At 42.3% G+C, this 19,696-nt stretch overlaps 1 protein-coding gene across 2 annotated transcripts in view; it reads left to right on the forward strand.

Moving 5' to 3' along the window:
- parvaa (parvin, alpha a) overlaps window positions 1–19,696 on the forward strand; it is a 76,125-nt gene that overhangs the window by 34,387 nt on the left and 22,042 nt on the right. The window contains exons 1-6 of one of the 2 annotated variants that reach the window (XM_060928317.1): window positions 1,572–1,720; window positions 3,805–3,894; window positions 8,894–8,964; window positions 9,042–9,144; window positions 11,978–12,118; window positions 12,235–12,350. In XM_060928317.1, the coding sequence (XP_060784300.1) occupies window positions 3,828–3,894; window positions 8,894–8,964; window positions 9,042–9,144; window positions 11,978–12,118; window positions 12,235–12,350 (498 nt within the window). In that variant the 5' untranslated portion in view covers window positions 1,572–1,720; window positions 3,805–3,827. Of the gene's footprint in view, window positions 1–1,571; window positions 1,721–3,804; window positions 3,895–8,893; window positions 8,965–9,041; window positions 9,145–11,977; window positions 12,119–12,234; window positions 12,351–19,696 lie in introns of those variants that run through there. The other variant, XM_060928316.1, reaches the window with a different exon arrangement.

The following is a 19,696-nucleotide window of genomic DNA, read 5'->3' on the forward strand; positions in this document are numbered from 1 at the left end:
CCGCAGTCCATTTTAAATGAGCCTTGGCCCAGAGAAGACGTCTGCGCTTCTGGATCGTGTTTAGATACGGCTTCTTCTTTGAACTATAGAGTTTTAGCTGGCAACGGCGGATGGCACGGTGAATTGTGTTCACAGATAATGTTCTCTGGAAATATTCCTGAGCCCATTTTGTGATTTCCAATACAGAAGCATACCTGTATGTGATGCAGTGCCGTCTAAGGGCCCGAAGATCACGGGCACCCAGTATGGTTTTCCGGCCTTGACCCTTACGCACAGAGATTCTTCCAGATTCTCTGAATCTTTTGATGATATTATGCACTGTAGATGATGATATGTTCAAACTCTTTGCAATTTTACACTGTCGAACTCCTTTCTGATATTGCTCCACTATTTGTCGGCGCAGAATTAGGGGGATTGGTGATCCTCTTCCCATCTTTACTTCTGAGAGCCGCTGCCACTCCAAGATGCTCTTTTTATACCCAGTCATGTTAATGACCTATTGCCAATTGACCTAATGAGTTGCAATTTGGTCCTCCAGCTGTTCCTTTTTTGTACCTTTAACTTTTCCAGCCTCTTATTGCCCCTGTCCCAACTTTTTTGAGATGTGTTGCTGTCGTGAAATTTCAAATGAGCCAATATTTGGCATGAAATTTCAAAATGTCTCACTTTCGACGTTTGATATGTTGTCTATGTTCTATTGTGAATACAATATCAGTTTTTGAGATTTGTAAATTATTGCATTCCGTTTTTATTTACAATTTGTACTTTGTCCCAACTTTTTTGGAATCGGGGTTGTAGTTGCCTAAAGAGTACTATAACATGAGTAATAAATAAGAAAATTTGAAAGATCTGGTGTGCTTTAATTTAGAGATATGAGGTGTCAAAGTTGCTCCAAAGCACATTTTTTTTTTATGATTTTCAGCAAACCATAACTTGGCAAATATTGAACTGTGAACTTTCTATTTTAGTATTTAAAGGCGTCTGGCATTGAAGAACAATCCTTGAAAATTTCATGTATCTTGCATGAATAGTTTAATGGCTTATGGAAAAAATTAGGTCCGTTTTCTGTAGCACGCGTTTCAACAGTGAAATTGGGGCCACGCCCCTTTTTTAAAGCCCCTATATCTCAGAAACTAATGAAGGTACAAGCCTAAAATTTTGTTCACTATTTATTGGGCACACTGACAATATTCCCAGAAAGTATGAAGCAAATCTGAGATGGTCAGTGGCGAGGCTTCTGGTGATTTCACATGGATTGACCCTTTATCATATCGCCCCAGCCTTGCGTCTGAAGATGACCAATGAGTTAGAGAGAGAAAGAAAGTGTGCGTTTCTCTCATTGAACTGAATTAATGATTTTACTGATGACCCCTGCTCTGACTTAATAAAAAAATATCATCAATAATTGAAACCCAGATTTGAACCTTTTTAAATTCACACATAATTCAGACCGGCAGTGGAATATGTCAATATGTCCGACACCTTCCTTTCCTTACACACACACACACACACACGCGATGTGTGGATGATTTCCCTGTCTCTCTCTCCAGGAGGCAGCAGCTGTGTGTGTGTGTGTGTGTGTGTGTGTGTGTGTGTTAGTGAACTTTGTCATGATGGTGTTGATTGCGAGGATGGTGAGGATTTTGGGGATGTGATACTCACCAGGAGGGGTTTTGCGATCCAGCACAGGATGTTTCCTCCGTCTGCATCGCTGTTGAAGGTGTGTGTGCAGTAATGCATGCTGGGTAGTGACAGGGTGAAAAGCTCACAGGGTTTCTGGCAACAGGCTGCTGTTCACAGCGGCTTAAAATAGTGGCATTAATAAAGCGGAGAGGTGCTTCTGTTCCAGTAATGGCGTGAAAACGCGTTTAGTGAAGATGGGTGAAAAGAATGCTGAGATGTATTTAAATAAAATCCACCTTTTTAAATGCATTTTTTTATGAGTTACACACAAAGCAGGTGTCGGGTGCCGACAAAATGACATTTTAATGTCATAGTAATATCATCAGGGCGTCTCATTAGATCTTGTGTAACAAATCACATCACGGTTCATGTGATACGTGACGCCAAAACAATACTCTTTTGTTTAAAAAAAAAAACCATTTAAACTCGCATGCCGTTCACGTTATTAATATAATTCATGGTTTGATTCAATTCATGATCCTGGTTTCACGATTTGATTTTCCTCCAGTATTTTTGAAACATTTTATCACAAAAAAACATTTATTTTTCCTCTTCTTTAACAAGTAAAATATTCCTTTTCGTGCAATAAAAAAAATCCTTCCGTTTCATTTTCTGAATAGATAACAATAATAATCCTCTCACATTTCTAAAGATTGCAGTCTAATATAATCACCTGTTAACCAAAATATTCATTTATTAAAATACTGAGTTAATAACAAATTAGTTTCCTTAATAAACTTTTATATAAACATCCTCCATTTGCGTCTCTTTATCTTTCAGCAGTCTGTAAAGAAAGAGTTCTGATTTCTTGTTAAATTTATTTGTACACAATCACACAGCAGCGCTTTCGCATTTTCGATCTGTTTTTGTGCGTTTTCGCTGCATTAGAGCTGTGTTCCTTCCGCCTCCGGTGAAGTCACGTGTATTCCCGCTATTCAACAGTTATTCGCTGAAGGTGAGGTGAATATTGGGGAAGAATAACCCAGGTGAAGTCGAGGTTATTATTCACCGATATTCACTGAGCCTGAGGTGGATAATTGTTTTAGGATAAATACACAGGTCATTATTTCAAAAGATATTTTTAAAAAATCATATTAAAATTTTTTTCCATCTTCAAAAGCAGCATGCAAATATAATAACGGCGCGGCGCAGACTTGTCGTTTATCTACGCCGAGTCGCATAAAATACTTTGTTTTGAAATTGATAAAATAAATCGCAATTCCACCTTACCTTTCAATAGTTTTAGACTAAACTTTGTAGCATCTTTAGTGCTTTTCGGAACAGCAGCATCTTTCATTTGTAATTCTTCCTCGCTTACGGTGACGAAGCGATCAGACACCATTTTGCCCAGTCGCTCGAGGTGATTATCGAGAAAGATCAGAATTTCTCGACCAATCGGCGCACGCGATTTTAGATAATCACATTAGTATAAAGACAGAGGTATGTTATTGCACCCTCTGCTGTCCAAACAATGCAATTACACCTCAGAAAAAAAAGCAAAGATTACGCAGCCTGATAATAATCATGATTCTTTATTTTATTTTATATTGATTTCAACAGACATAAATTATTATGAGGATTTATCGTCACACAATATATCGTTACCTGCCTAATAAACAACTAATTTAGTCTTAAAATCTGACTGAAATGCGTACATCATTTCGGTTATATTTTCTATTTGTTTAGTGTTTTAATTTGCGAAATACAACAATTGATGCTAGCTATTTTTTATTATTATTATTATTATATACAGATTTTCTTTTTGTAGTGGATAAAACATTTTATCACATAATAGCTGGACTGTTGCTGTAAAAAAAAAAAAGTGAGTGTTACCAAGAAAGTAAACCGTGTAACCAGATCTTTCTTCACTTGTGTAGAATTAGCATAGAGAGAAGACGAAGTTTAGCTAGCATCATGTGTAATGCTTCAAATCATCCCTTCTTAATTATTTGTCTCGTATTATTTTTAAAGACGACTGGGTAAAAAATTACGGTTCTGATATTTTTGTCTCTTTTTTAACACGTTGAAGGAAGTGTAACATTTTTGTCGTAAGTTTTGAGAGGAAGGTTGAGTTATTGCTTTTAACATTTTTTTTTTTTTTTTTGTGTGTGTGTCCTGTAGTGTCAGAGTTGCAGGAGGAAGGCATGAAAGCTATAAACCTGCCCCTAAGTCCCACACCGTGCGAGATGCATCCAGAAGACACCATGCTGGGTAGGTCGCGCACACACACACACACACACACACACACACAAAAAAAAGATTTCTCCAACCCAATCTCACATTCTGCACACTTTTGTCTTTCACACCACCTCCGGCTCATCAGGTCATTCTCTCTGGGTCCAGCGACGGTTCCAGGAGTTTCCCAAACACCACAGTGTGTAATATTTGGAAATTTATTGTGGAATCAGATAGGGCTGTAATGATACACCCAACTCACGATTCGATTCGTATCGCGATTTTTGACCCACGATTCGATACGCCCACGATTTTTTTTAAAATGTTTTTTTAAAGTAGTAAATTTGACTTATTAACATTTACTTACTTACATTAATTATTTAATAACAAATAATTCAGACCACTGCAGAGAATGAGTAATATGTATGCAAAAATGAACAAATGTAAATCCAAAGATTGTTTTATTTCTCAAAATAATACTGTTGAGCCGGAATCTCTGTTTTTTTCGGTTCTGAAAAAGTCATTTTTCCAAATCGTGTAAATCCGTTAAGATTTTTTTTGGGGGGGGGGGGGGGCTCTCTCACTGTCTCACTCTCATAGGGCCAATGATTTTCTGTGATCGCGGAAAACAGATGGAAATTACGGAATTTTTATGGTGAAACATTGCTCGCGTGTCAAAATGGAACTGCCGCAGAAGGCTTCCGCCCAAGCAGACATGCCTTCAGTGTTGCCAGATATTGCTAACGTTTTCCACCCCAAAATATGTTCAAAACCAGCCAAAAAGCACCTAAACCTGCCCAATCTGGCAACACTGCATGCCTTTCCGGTCAAGCGATTGTGATTGGCTTGTGGCACACCTAGCCAGCCAATGAGCTGCTTGTTTACAGATTCGCTCCCCGCATCGCAACCAGAATGGCGACCGCTTAAACGAAATGAATGCTCTGCCAGTGGCGAGTGTGGACGTTGCGTGACTCGCAGAAGATTGTCGCAGGTCGGCGAAAAAACGACTTACTAATAGATATTAAAAAAAAAAGTAATTTAAGTAAGTATAAAATGTAATTTAAATAAAAAGTAAAGTATTCATAAATTGAAGTTTGGAAGCGCCTCTGTTTTTGGGGCTGAGAAGTTTGAAAGGGTGTACCGCGATTCTGCCTTCTTGTATCGCGATACGGATCGTGGCTCTGCGTATCGCGATTTTGATTTCGATACGCATATCGTTACAGCCCTAGAATCAGAGGAATAAATAATTTCAGGATGTGCTGTTATTGGAATATAATCCATGTCCGTGTAGAAACTGTAACTCCACTCCACAGGGCCACGTCACATCACCCCGTCATTGATTATTTTCCAATAACAGCATACTAGGGACCTTCAAAAAGTTCTTGGCCTCACCCAGAAACAAGGGGCGTAGTTCTCGTTTTGGGGCTTAACTGTACACTTTAAAGCCTTTCATCACTGTCTGGAAAAACTCAACTGAAGGACAAAATCACAGAAAAAAGGAGAGGGAAGAAAGCTATGAGCTGGCATGATATTGCTCCAGGACAACGCGCCCATCCACACAGTACAGGTGACAGGGTAGAAGCAGCCAGATGTGGCTTTTGAACTGTTGCCCCATGTACCTTACTCACCCTACCTGGCACCGTCTGACTTCTGTCTGCATGGTCGCCATTTTCAGAGTGACGATAAGGAAGTCCTCCATGCTGTTGAGGAGGATCCGGAGGCTCATCAGAGCTGTGTTACTTCCACCTACAGTGAAGTCATGTGTATTCCCACTATTTAACAATTATTAACTGAAGGCTCAGTGAATATCGGTGAATAATAACCCAGATGAAGTTGAGGTTATTATTCACTGAGCCTGAGGTGAATAATAGCCTCAGGATGTGACCACCTTCTGCAAACCGATACCGAAACTACAACATCAGTGGACCAAGCGCACTGAAGTGAAAGGAGACTGTGTTGAAAAATAAATAACGCAAGAACAACCTGTGACGTTTTCTGCGTTAGGGAGGTCCCCTCGTATTTCCTGTAGAAGTGTTTTATTCCTGACCTTGACGACTTGATTGTTGGTTGCAGCCCGATTGTGACTTCAAGCAAACGTACGGTATACATGGTTATAGACGGTCTGTCTGGAGATTTTTTTGGAAAATTTGTCAGCTTGTTAATTCTTCTCCTTCTTAAAGTACATATCACGGGTAAATTCAGGAGCAAGATCAATGTAATTCTCCTATTTTATATTAAACTTTGGTCAAATATCTGTCACATTTTGCACAATTTTTTTACCTTGCGCAATACCAGAAAAATTCAGTTGAAATCAAGGCATTTGAGGCGAATTGGTCCACCTCTGAAAAAACTTGACGTTTGGATTTCCCGGGAAACACTGATTTTCGTGACGTCGCGTATGTGCGGGACGCCTCCCTCTGAATCCTACATCAGCGCTGGTTTGTTTATGAGAAAACGACCTGGTGGTTTTCTGCAAATTTCTTCAACGTTATTGCGTAATTATTAAAAATGGTTAACAGATGTATCGTAGGAGGGTGTAGCAACACCAATCTTGATGGGATTAGTACTCATCGTTTCCCAAAAGACCGGACAATGAGAGAGAAATGGGAGCGCTCGGTCTACACAGGCTGTGCACTGAAACCGTGCAAAGCTCGCGCAGCCTGCTGGCGCTTCCGCAGGTGACGTCACAAATCTGGCTCCAGACTCCCTTGGGATTTTTCCAGATGCGTTTTGTTCTTTTATTTTTTTCTGCTGTAGACAGATGGCCTTGTGCAAAATTACCCTTCTGGATGAGTGTGTAAAGGGACATTCTTTCATATAAAAAAACCCAAATTGGTCCAGAATATGCACTTTAATCAGTTTAGAAGTTGTTAAAATTACTGGATCGATGTCCTGAATAGAATTGGTTTAAAAAATTTAAAAAAGGGCAATTATCATTGCAATAGATTGTGAATTGAGGCATGAAAACACCACCACTTCTGTTATTTTGTCACATTTAATGTAGGCAGGTATTATCTCATCTCATTATCTGTAGCCGCTTTATCCTGTTCTACAGGGTCGCAGGCAAGCTGGAGCCTATCCCAGCTGACTACAGGCGAAAGGCGAGGTACACCCTGGACAAGTCACCAGGTCATCACAGGGCTGACACATAGACACAGACAACCATTCACACTCACATTCGCACCTACGGTCAATTTAGAGTCACCAGTTAACCTAACCTGCATGTCTTTGGACTGTGGGGGAAACCGGAGCACCCGGAGGAAACCCACGCGGACACGGGGAGAACATGCAAACTCCACACAGAAAGGCTCTCGCCGGCCACGGGGCTCGAACCCAGGACCTTCTTGCTGTGAGGCGACAGTGCTAACCACTACACCGCCCTATTATTATTATTAAGTTAAATTTATATAGTGCCTTTCTCAATATCCAAGGTCGCTTTACAATTATAAAAAGGTCACGATTCGATTCGGGATACTGGGAATCACAATTCGATTTTCCAACAGTATTTTTTTTTCAAAAAATATTAAATGAAGAAAATTTTATTACCAAAAAAAGCAACATTTTATTTTGCTGTTCTTTATCAAAGTAAATATTCCTTTTGTTAAATAAAAAACCCTTTTGGTTCATTTTCTTAACCCTCTGGGGTCTGAGGGTACTCTGGCACTCTAATGATTTTGGTATGGTTATACCAGTCACACGTCCCATGTATTCCTACTATTTTACGTTCTAACGTTACATTACAGGCATTTAGCAGACACTCTCATCCAGAGCGACATGCCTTGCTCAAGGGCACTTCAGCCATTCCTGCTGGTCTAGGGAATCAAACCAGCAACCTTCTGGTCCCAAAGCTGCTTCTCTAACCGTTAGGTCACGGCTTCCCCCACGTTATAACAATGCAATTACAGCTAGGATCCTAAAAACTAAGAGATTACACATCATGATTCATTTTTTTTTTTTTTATTTCAACAATTCGAATCATCATAAAATTGTCACGATTTATCATCACACGATATATCGTTACGTGCCTGAGTGGTACAGCAGAAAAGCTTTCAGGAAATCGTGAGTGTGTGGCTGGGAGTCTAAGAGCAAAACTGGTCATGCTTTCTGCGTGGGAGGGGCATACTTTATCCCCCCTGTCAGTCACAGCGACACGAGCCAATCACGGGCATCTGTGAGCTCATGTATGTGGAAGAGGGCAGATAGCGCATTCCTCCAGGTGTGTTACAGTAGCCTGGCTAACGCGACTTCAAAGCTCTCCGAGCATTTGGTCTGGCCAAGATATTAAGCCCAACCGTTTCCCAGAGCCCGTGGTTGACCCGCCTCCCTGAAATGCCTCAGTTTGCTACTGGTCGAAGCCAGAAAAGGCTGTGACGAAGCTTAAACCAATCACATCACTCTTTCCTCTGACGTATGCGACGCGATGGGGCTAACTGGTAGATTAAACTCTTACCGAAGCCGGTCGGGAGCAAGGCGAAAACGTTCTTCCTTTCAATAAATACCTCCAGGGCTGCTCTTTGCTCCGTTTTCAATGAGAACTTCCCGTTGAATGCTTTCAATACAGCATCTATGCGTAATAGATGCGGAAGCGTGAATGAAGCGCTTACGGCATAGATTCTGTAAACAATCGATGGCTTCCGGCCGCAGTTCTACTACGTTACTGCCTTGAACACGCCTCTACCCAGGGCCGTTGGAGATGCTCAAAGTTGATTGGTTCCCGATTTTTCGGGAGCTTGGAAATGCTGTAGATAGCTTGCCTGGCCAGACTAAGCTCGCAACAGGCCCTCGTGTTGCGTCACGCTTAGGATGGGCGGGCCCAGGCTACTGTTACAGTGCCCTGTGATGCAGCAGTTCTAGAAAAACGGAGTTGGCTGGTTTCGCACGTCTCTGAGAGCACGTTTTTGCCTTTGCAGGAGGCACAGGGAATCGGGTTCCTTGCGTTCCTCATACAGAGGAACGCAAATATACAGTGCATGAGTTCTTGTATTGCATCTTTTACATTCTTTATCCAAGTTCCTTGTCTTTTCTCATGAAACAGAGGAGAACGAGGTTCGCACCATGGTGGACCCCAACTCCAAGAACGACAGCAAACTTCAGGAGTTGATGAAGGTGAGGATGAGGAGTGGGTGGAGGGGACGTTCCTCAGGCCGTTGAGCGTCCCTGTTTAACGATGATGTCTCACTCAGGTGCTGATCGACTGGATCAATGATGTGCTGGTTGGTGAGAGGATCATCGTTAAGGACCTGGCAGAGGATCTGTACGATGGACAAGTCCTGCAGAAGCTGTTTGGTGAGGATCCTTAGCACCTTGGCTGGGATACTGCAGGAATGATGCAGACCAGAAAATATAAAAATAATAATAATAATAAGTAAGCAAGCTGTATGTTATAATAAGTCCATTGTATGACACTATTTTCCCAATACGTTTTTCAAACAGTGAGATAATTACAGGTCTGGAAACATCTTTAAATGTTACATACTGCATCTTTAAAACGAAATGGACCTTGCACACTAGACGTATCGTGTCTTCTGTGTACACAGACACTCTGATTTAATTCTCGAGTCATTAATGACGACTTCAGTGAGTAGCTCGAGTGTGTGGTGAAAAAAAAAGTAAAAGAAGAAAGGACACACTGTTTGTGTCCTGCTTCAGTCGTTTAACATTAGGGATGAATAAATTTACAAATTACTGTGATTGAACAAATACAGCGATTATATTCTGTCCGCTCCAGAATTATTGGCACCCTTGCTAAAGATGAGTGGCGTGGCCGTGGAAAAATGTTCCGAGTTAATTATCTTAATCTCGCACTGAAGTATGATAATAAAATAGAATAAAATATAACTTTTAAACCGTACATGTGGTAGTTGAATGTGAACATGTACAATAAATAAGGCTTTGGTTTTGTTTTCTGAGAATGAATGCACTGTAATTAAAGCTAGACCGCCTTTCGGATTTTTCAAGTGTAGATCATGAAAATAATTTTCCCCGATACCTAATTATTTTTGTTCAGTGGACCGAAAGCTACTGAATTCGAATCACAGACTTCCAATTTTATTTATTTATTTTTTTTTTAAATAGAACAATTAATGAATTTAAGGCCACATGGCCCTAAATTCTCCGCTATGTTTTCCTGCTTCACTATGATCTAATTCAAGATACTACGTCATGCATCACATCACGTAGTGGGCCTTCTCCGTTTGCGCAAGGCATTGTGGGATACAAATTTGAAACAGGAGAGAAAATGGAGGACGTGAGTGTGCGAATGAAACGTGAAAGACCGACGACAGTAACGGAAAGAAAGCGAGAAGAAAAGACGTTATGTTCTATACGAAGGAAAGGAAACGCAGGACCAAATTAATAAATATCGGCGCTCAGCGAGCACCTCGGTGTGATCAGCTGTTCGTTTAGCGACAGAATGATGGAACGGTCAGTGTACGCTCAAAGGGAAACCTGCGCATACGCACACGCACGGACTTCCTCTGTCTGCTTGACTGCACGAAGTGAGCGATTTCATGCACATTATTTGCTTTAATCCCCTCAAATTAAATAACTTCCCAGCCACAGAACAGAACGGCCTGATATTTTGTGAGATATTACAGAAATAAACATGCATCACAATGACCACATTTCAAAAGGCACTAAATTTCACTGCTTTTATGAAATGAAAGGCCGTCTAGCTTTAAAGGTTCTGACTGCAAAGTTGAATTCTGGGCAAAATGTTCTATTTCTATTGCTGTTGGAGTTTTGAGGTGTTTCGCTGCTGCGCGCACACATACACACTGTATCCTGTGTGTAAATGTTTTGCCGAGATAAAAAGCGTCCCGCATATTTTACAATTTCCTTAAAACCGCCGAAACAAATGAGCAACAATATCACGTGACCACCGTGGGGCGTGTTTGACCTACTTTTAACCAAAACAAGCTGCCGTAGGCAAACATGGCGGACTCGGACTCGGCTCTCCCGTGAGCTAAAAGCCAGCGGAAAAGAAAAGGAAAGCCTGCCTAGTGAGTGCAACTGCAAAATAGAGCAAGGTTAGATGACGTGTCATTTTTCTGGACAGGTAACCAAATCGGCGGCACGGTGGTGTAGTGGTTGGCGCTGTCACCTCACAGCAAGAAGGTCCGGGTTCGGGCCCCGTAGCCGGCGAGGGCCTTTCTGTGTGGAGTTTGTATGTTCTCCCCGTGTCCGCGTGGGTTTCCTCCGGGTGCTCCGGTTTCCCCCACAGTCCAAAGACATGCAGGTTAGGTTAACTGGTGACTCTAAATTGACCGTAGGTGTGAATGTGAGTGTGAATGGTTGTCTGTGTCTATGTGTCAGCCCTGTGATGACCTGGCGACTTGTCCAGGGTGTACCCCGCCTTTCGCCTGTAGTCAGCTGGGATAGGCTCCAGCTTGCCTGTGACCCTGTAGAACAGGATAAAGCGGCTAGAGATAACGAGATGAGATGAGAATGAGGTAACCAAATCATTCTGGCTAGCGCTTAGCTATCTTAGCTTTAGAATGCTAAGGCTCCATGGTAGTGAGTATGGAGTTTTACACCTAATATTTTGATCTTACAGAGAAAGAAACGATAACACAAAAGCAGGAAAAGAGAAAATGTATATTTGTCTTTTGTTTCATGGATCTATTCGCAAATGTCAAGAACAAATTACATCCCTGCGACTCAAAAAACTCCGAGGTCGATACAGAGTCACGATGTTTTCCATCTTGGTGTGACGCAGTTCCATGGTTATGCTAAAAAGTTAAAGCTCCTCACATTCGGCTGTTTCCTGTTTCCGTAGGGCCGTACTCATACTGGTTACCTTAAGAGGGAGGAAAACGGTCCCAAGACGGAGAAAAGCGACCCTCAGTGCATTAAAATGGTCACATCTCTTCCGCACAATATTGTTCTTGTGGGACAGAGGAAAATACCATGCACGATAAAAACATTGAAAATTTCAGATGACTTTGCATACAGCACCTTTAACATGTTAGATTTCTGTCATATTGTTAGCATGATGTTAACCACAGATTTTGATCTTTTTTTTTTTTTAAATGCATCTTTAACAAGGGTGCCAATAATTCTTCACACTTGACCAACCCTCCTGATTTCTCATATCCCTCTCTGTCTGTCTGTCCTTCAGAGAAGCTGGCGGGAGAGAAGCTGAATGTGGCAGAGGTAACGCAGTCGGAGATCGCTCAAAAGCAGAAGCTCCAGACGGTTCTCGAGCGCATCAACGAGGTTCTCAAGATCTCCACCAGAAACACCAAGTGGAACGTTGACTGTAAGCTTGTGGAAATGTTCTTCCCAGACTTGAAGATATTTGTAGTCTAGTGTTCTCAGAGCTAGCGTACGTACTCAGAGTTAACTTACCAGTTCTCCGTTCCTATCCTCTGTTAGCTGTTCATGCTAAGAGCATGGTGGCCATCCTGCACCTCTTGGTGGCGCTGTCTCAGCACTTCAGAGCTCCAATCCGCCTCCCTGATCACGTTTCCGTCCAGGTGGTGGTGGTTCAGGTACGCAACCTCGAGTCAGTGTGGGATATTTCACCCTTTTGGAAGTTTTGCTGTACTGTACGTCACAAAATCTCGGCCTGTAAGGATCGTTTTATTTAACGTTTTTATAAGAGTCTTCGGTGTCAGAGTTTCCTGTTTTTCGGTGACGCAAGAAGCTGTTTTTGTTTCTTTTTCTGGTGAGAGAGCTGTTTAGAGCTGCTATAGTGGAAGCAGTAATAGGACGTAACTTGTTTTCCTGGACGTTCCATGACTTTAAACGTAACTATAAAGTGATAGTGTGTCATTATTTTATAAATAATAAATCCTGCGCTCTGATTGGCTGGCGAGCGGGTCTGTATCCTACGATACGGACCCCGGTTACGGACCTCTAGCGACTCGCTCGTTCACAACAACAAACATGGTAGCAATTTTTGTCAACCTTTACCTTTTTTTATAAGATTTTTATCAAAAATCTTATAAATTTTTGCCAGCATTTCTCAGGAGAATCGCATTAATTTTACAGCATGGATAGCGATAACGACAGTGTTCACAGCGAAAGCGAGTTTTACTACCCTGAGGAAGAAGAAATAAAAGGGAACATTTCAGGAGAAAGCTAAAAACCTCTAACTGTTGCTAACGCCGAGCAAAAACATGGCTGAATCCTGAATGACTCCTATTTGTATAAATAGGGGACTACATAGGCGGCAAAATGTAGTTTTTTTCCTGCCATGGAAGTGCACTTGTATACCGAGGAGGAAGCCATTTGCATTACAGCCGTGAATGAGGATTCAAAATGGCGGCTCGGCTCGGTTTTCCCTTTCGGGCACTCTCGTTTTCTGTTAGAATTTGGTAAAGAAAAAAGTAAATATATTATTTACCAGCTTAAGGTCGGCCCATATGGTGAAATACCGTGACCTCGGCCCTAAATACTGACCTCGGCCCAGACAGCCTCACTCAGTACTTTCAAGACCTCGGTCACGGTATTTCACCATACGGACCGACCTTAAGCTGGTAAACAACACACATTTTATTACCTTACGTTCACACCAAACGCAGCAAGAGTGTTAAAATAATAATTCTTAATAACATAACTTAAGAATTAACTCCTCTAAATCTTCTCTAGAAGTTTTAAACTGGATTGATTGAGAGACAAACAGAAAAATTCCTAAGTGTTTGCTCGTATTTAAATCCCTTCATAATTTAGTTTCTGAATATTTTAGCGACTATTTCACTTGGAACTCAAGTATTCATAGTTAGAGCATTCGACCTAAATCTGACCTGCATTTACCAAAACCTAGAGCGTAAGTAAGCCAACTTTTAGATATTCAGGTTCAATACTTTTTAATTCACTGCCAGCGAATATTAAATCAGCTACTAGTAGAAGACCTGGGTTAGATACAGTATGTATGCACATAATGTAGGAGAGGTTAACTCAACTGTTATATGCTAATTTGAATCCAACGAACAACTTGGGATGTGTGCCAAAATCACTATCCGGGGCGAACAACTTGAAAATTACCAATCCAAGATGGCTCCCGGTAGCCATATTGAAAATATACATTTTTGAACCACTCACCACACACACATGTGCAATACCTCATTTTATGGGTTTCTGGGTACGGGGAATCCGTTAGTGACATTTTCATGATTGAAGGAAAAGGGAACAAGCTATGGTCAAGGGTAAGGTTAAAAAAAAAAAAAAAAATTGGCCAAAATTTGCAGTTTCACAGAAAACATGAGAAAAACAGAATAACCCTACTTCAAACATGAAATCATGGAATTGGGAGACCTACGCACATGATTTAGGAGAGTATACGAAAGCAAGCATTTGATTGAAAGTACAATTTCTTTATATTAAATCATACTGGGCGGCACGGTGGTGTAGTGGTTAGCGCTGTCGCCTCACAGCAAGAAGGTCCGGGTTCGAGCCCCGGGGCCGGCGAGGGCCTTTCTGTGTGGAGTTTGCATGTTCTCCCCGTGTCCGCGTGGGTTTCCTCCGGGTGCTCCGGTTTCCCCCACAGTCCAAAGACATGCAGGTTAGGTTAACTGGTGACTCTAAATTGAGCGTAGGTGTGAATGTGAGTGTGAATGGTTGTCTGTGTCTATGTGTCAGCCCTGTGATGACCTGGCGACTTGTCCAGGGTGTACCCCGCCTTTCGCCCATAGTCAGCTGGGATAGGCTCCAGCTTGCCTGCGACCCTGTAGAACAGGATAAAGCGGCTACAGATAATGAGATGAGAAATCATACTGTTATAATCAACGGAATAATAATAATAAGTAGTAGTTAAATTTATATAGCGCCTTTCTAAATACTCAAGGTCGCGTTACAATTATAAGGGGGGGGGCGTCCACTAAATAAAGGTCAGGATGTCATTCCAATGGTGTAGCAACCACAGTCCCACCAAAAGGTGCACGAAAACAAGTCCCGCGACACTGCTGGGCAACATCACTCGGAACACCGCACCATGGATCCACAAAGCAAGCAGAGAAGCACCGCCACACAGAGCGCTGGTGTGTCCCAAACTGCCTGCACAGCCGCCACGATGCCACTCAGAACACCGCGCCAAGCACAGAATCATCGCCGCACAACCATGATGTTAAAATGAGCAACGAGCTCACTGCAGTCTATAGCGAGGGGCACAGGCAAACCAAGGCCTGGAGGGAACCGACGCCCAAAACTGGGTCCGGAGCTACACCACAACTGGCGAACAAAACACTCAAACGAAAAGGAAAAAGAAACAATCATCAAACTACACGAAAAAATAAAATGAGAAGCGGCAGCCAGAACGCGCACGGCGTACTCTCAACCAGAAACAGGGAGACGGGGAAAAAAAAAGTTACTCTTTTGCAGTCCATTGATAACGACGACAATGACTGTTTCATATGCCGTCAGGGACAAATCAAAGTCCTCCACTTTTGTCTGTTGTTGGCCGTAACCATGGTCGACCAAACTGTCGTGATCAGGCAGGCGAGTTTCACTTGGAGCCGCTATATCGATGTTGTAGCGTCTCCGCTCCATAGCTACTACAGCAGTCTGTCGTTCAGGTCTATCCACCCCAGTAGTGACCTTACATTCCATCCGGCTAGATTCAAAACTTTTATTTTTCTTCATGTTCATTTTTTTGCATCCTAGCAAACGTTCCACTGGCCCCCAGAGCGGGAGGTGACCAGAGTGAACCTTGGTAACCCGGGCGACGTTCAAGCCGGTATGATATACAGGTTCCTTTCAGCCATAGTCATGAAACTGCTTGCAAGGGTTTTAAAGTACTCCTAGCTTTTGCAAGGTACTAGCAGCACTATCTTGACAGAACAATGGTGTAGCCCAGTGGCAAGGACGGGCCAAGACAAACTGGCATCACTGTCTGCTGCAGTGACTAACCGGGAGATAGGTTTGTTTAACCTGGGCCTGGCGCGATGGGCGGGCCTTTGGGGGCCGGGCCCACCCATTTAGTCACGTGGGCCCGCCCGCCCGCCCTGTCATAGGCTAGGGCCAACAGCTTAACACAATATTTAAACTAAATAAATCACAGGCTACTACAATTAAACGCTTTGCTTTTTTTTTTTTAAAAAGGGCATAATATTAAAGAAAAAGTCCTTAATTTAAAATGTGTATACATGACACACTGTTTTCTTAACGTTTCGGCCTGCGCCCATCTCGGCAGCCCTGCGCTGTCATGCACTTGCCGTTTGATTTGCAAACTAAGCACTGGAGGTAAGAAACTGGTTTTGACGTTTCAGTTAACCTACAAAACACATCTGTATTAAAGATTAATGTTGTCATGCTTCACAAAACTAGATTTGAGACATAAAACTTTGAATGCGCATGGTTTCACTGAGAAGGGATTCAGTGACTGCAGTTAGGCTTTGTGCAGGGAGGATGAGTGTGGCACGGGGGTACGAGTGTGATGTAATCTTCTGTTGCGCACTCTTAATTGTAAATATCAATCTTAATTTGCTGTCAACATTGATCACAATCATCCGTTTGCGCATTCAGTGTTGGGTATTCGGAACGAGTTTACAACATGACTCGTGCGCAAACGGAATACTGCCAATATTCCGTATGAAACGGAATATTCCCTGCAAATGCGCTCAGTGACGGACAATATATAGCAGCGGAACAGGGTGTCTGAAGAGCTCAAAATACACCATTTTAGAGTGGTTTTTTTCAAAAATTTATTCCGGGGGAGCATGCCCCCGGACCCCCCTAGTAAAATTGGGTTCGCCGATGCGTGCCCACCCCCAGCCAGTGCAATGCCCGGCTACTAGACCGCTTCTGCTGCCGGGTCTGGTTTAACCCCGCTCTTAGGTGATACCACTGGTCACCTTGCATGATGGCCATTGGCTCCCAAGGAGCTCATCCACCCTTTGACAGGTCTTGTTTTTAGTCCTGCTGGGTGACGTGACGCCACCCTCCTCATCAGTATACACTGGTGGGGGAGCCAGTTTCGACGCCGACCACCCGTCCATGCGGCAGGTTGGACTGGGTTACAGTGTTACCAGTAGTAAGGTCCATCAGGGTCCTGACCTGACACTCGATGGAAGGTTAACTTAAAGTGAACAATACAAAACAAAACATATTACTTTCGTCGGCAGCAATATCTTGAGAGCCTAAATGTTTAACAGCCAACAATGCAACTTTTAACGTCACATTATTACTGTTTGTGTCACATAAACCAGGGTCAGGAACATGAAGAGTAACACAATAATAATAACGGAATACCAGCGGCCATCTTGGATTAGTAATTTTCAGGCTGTTCGCCCCGGATAGCGATTTTTGGCACACATCCCAAGTTATTCCTTGGGGTCAAATTAGCCTACAACAGTTGAGCTATCCTCTCTTAAATTATGTGCGTACATGTCTAAGCCGGGTCCTAGACTATACGTCTCTAAAGGCTCATGAGGTCAGATTTTTAATCGTAGATAATCACCTCAAGCGACTCGGCAAAATGGCGTCCAATCACTTCAATACTGTACGGTAAGTGAGGAAGAATTACAAATAATGAAAGAAAGTTCTGTTCCTAAAAGCACGAAAGATGCTACGAAGTTTGGTCTAAAACTATTCAAAGGGAAGGTGGAATTGGGACGTATTTTATCGATTTCAAAACAAAGTATTTTATGTGACTCGGCGTGGATAAGTGACACAAGTTTGTGCCGCGCCGTTATTACATTTACACGCCGCTTTTGAAGTTTGAAATAAAAGATTTTTTTAATACAATTAAAAAAATTTTTAAATAATTGTTGTTCCACGAAACCGAGTCGTACATGAGCTGATGGCCGACGAGGCACGTAGCACCGAGTTGGCTATAAGCCGTGTATGACGAGATTGAGTGGAATAACTGTTTTATTGTATCCACATTCACTGGATTTTGAGAAACGGAGCATTTTTATTTTTTGCAAATTCGATAAATAAAAACTTTACCCAAAACGTCCGCCAAAATAATTTCCGCTCAGAATGTAAACAAACTGGTGAAATGACGAGCAATTTGTTAAAAATGCAATAATAATAATAATAATAATAATAATACTTGAAAAATAAAAAAAGAGATGTTCGTACCATCAAATACTTTATTCCATGTTTTGTTCTGCTTTTTTTTGTGTGGTTTTGTTTTCAAATAGAGTTTTTATTTCATCCTCAGTTGGTTCAGCAACACGCTCCGCCATTTTGTTTTTCTCTCCTCATGGTACATGAGCTGATATCCTAGTAGTCGAGTAGCCAATCAGAGCACGCAATTGCTCATATCCAGCGAATGCGGATATCATTAAAATCTGACAGCTTCATTAAATAAAAATAATAGCTGAGGTCTTTAGTAGCAGAAATGACGCCCAATTCAGTTAATCTGTAAATAAGGTGACGAGCCGTAACTGAAATAATCAACACGCTTAAAGATCATCATCCAGAGAAAAGCAACACGTTGTGAAGAAGAAACCTAAAGTCTCTGAGGGTCGATGCAAAATAAGCACAGCATTTAAAAGCAGCGCGAACAGAAATAAAAGTTGGAGAAAGCACACACACGGGGCTGTGTGACGATGGAGAGAGATGGCGAACTGGGTGCGAATCGGCGAATTCGATTCATTTTGAGAAAATTGGAATGAGGGGAAAAATCGCTGTAAGATGATGAACGAAATGTGAAAGTGGCTGCGTTTCAAATCGAACGCTGTGCACTATATTAGTGTGCACTGTCTGTGCTGCATTCTAGACTGTTTATCACTTGTATTTTGTATCGTGATGATTTTAATCAAACACTAACAGTTTGCGTGTCGCATCACATCACGTCGTTACGTCACACCACAGGGACAGCTGTTCGGGTTAAACATAAACGTGAACAACATGTCCACTGGAAATGTTTAACGTGTGTCTCCAGTTTGAGAAATGAACTCCGTATTGTCTCGCAGCTCCGCCCCTTTCACCAGGTCGAGTAGGATGTGACTAGAGGTCTGCGCGGGACAGAATTTTCAGTCCCGCCCGCTCCTGCAAAGAATTACGATTTTCAGTCCCGCTCCCGCCCGTGCCTGCCATATTTTGTCCCGCTCCCGCCCACAAATCCCGCACGATGCAGACGTTTGCGTTATTTCTCACGAAAGTTCTTGTCATTGTTCATGTCATCAATGACAGCTCTTCTAAATTTGAGTGCCCCATCATCTACATGACGTGACACAGTTGTTGGATGGGGCAGAATATCTCGCACATCGAATTTGCCTATTGTGGCTGCCGTGTCAACTAAGTGTTGGGCTAACTGAACTAATCCCCGACCAGCGATCCTGTCATACGGGCGGAGGTCCGCCGCAACAAAATCAACGCATTTCTCCACGGTCTTTGCCTTCAACGCGTCTGTCACTTTTGCGTTGTTCCCTCTGAACTCCAACAATTGTTGTCCTTTTAAGACGGTACATACATGGCGATTCAGGCCTGATGTACCTGATTTATGGCCGTTGTATGTCAGAACCTTTTGGCACTTATCACAACAAGCAAAGGGCAGCTGATTTCCCTCTGCGTCGTACACGAGTGAGAACGACTTCCAAATGTCTGATTTCAGGACTCTTGACTTTTTAACGGTAAATGTACCTCTTTTTAAAGCAGCACTTACTTCTGAAGCACTGTGAGCTTCACTAGAGGAGCTCTGCTCTTCTGCCATGATCGGAGATCTCAAACACGGAAGAGCGGAAAGGAATCGGAAACGTACGCGAGATTAGACCACATCCGCAAATTTAGGCATCTTAAAATGTTTTTATTAATGCCAAATAAAATATCCAGCACAAATTATATATGATAGACATAAATTAATAATTTATACATTTTATTTTAAACACGTTTTTAGTTAGCAGGACTGCAGCTTATCACCTCTCCCGCCCGCTCCCGCATTGTGCAC

Source organism: Neoarius graeffei, chromosome 8, assembly GCF_027579695.1.
Source record: "Neoarius graeffei isolate fNeoGra1 chromosome 8, fNeoGra1.pri, whole genome shotgun sequence".
Lineage (NCBI taxonomy): Eukaryota > Metazoa > Chordata > Actinopteri > Siluriformes > Ariidae > Neoarius > Neoarius graeffei.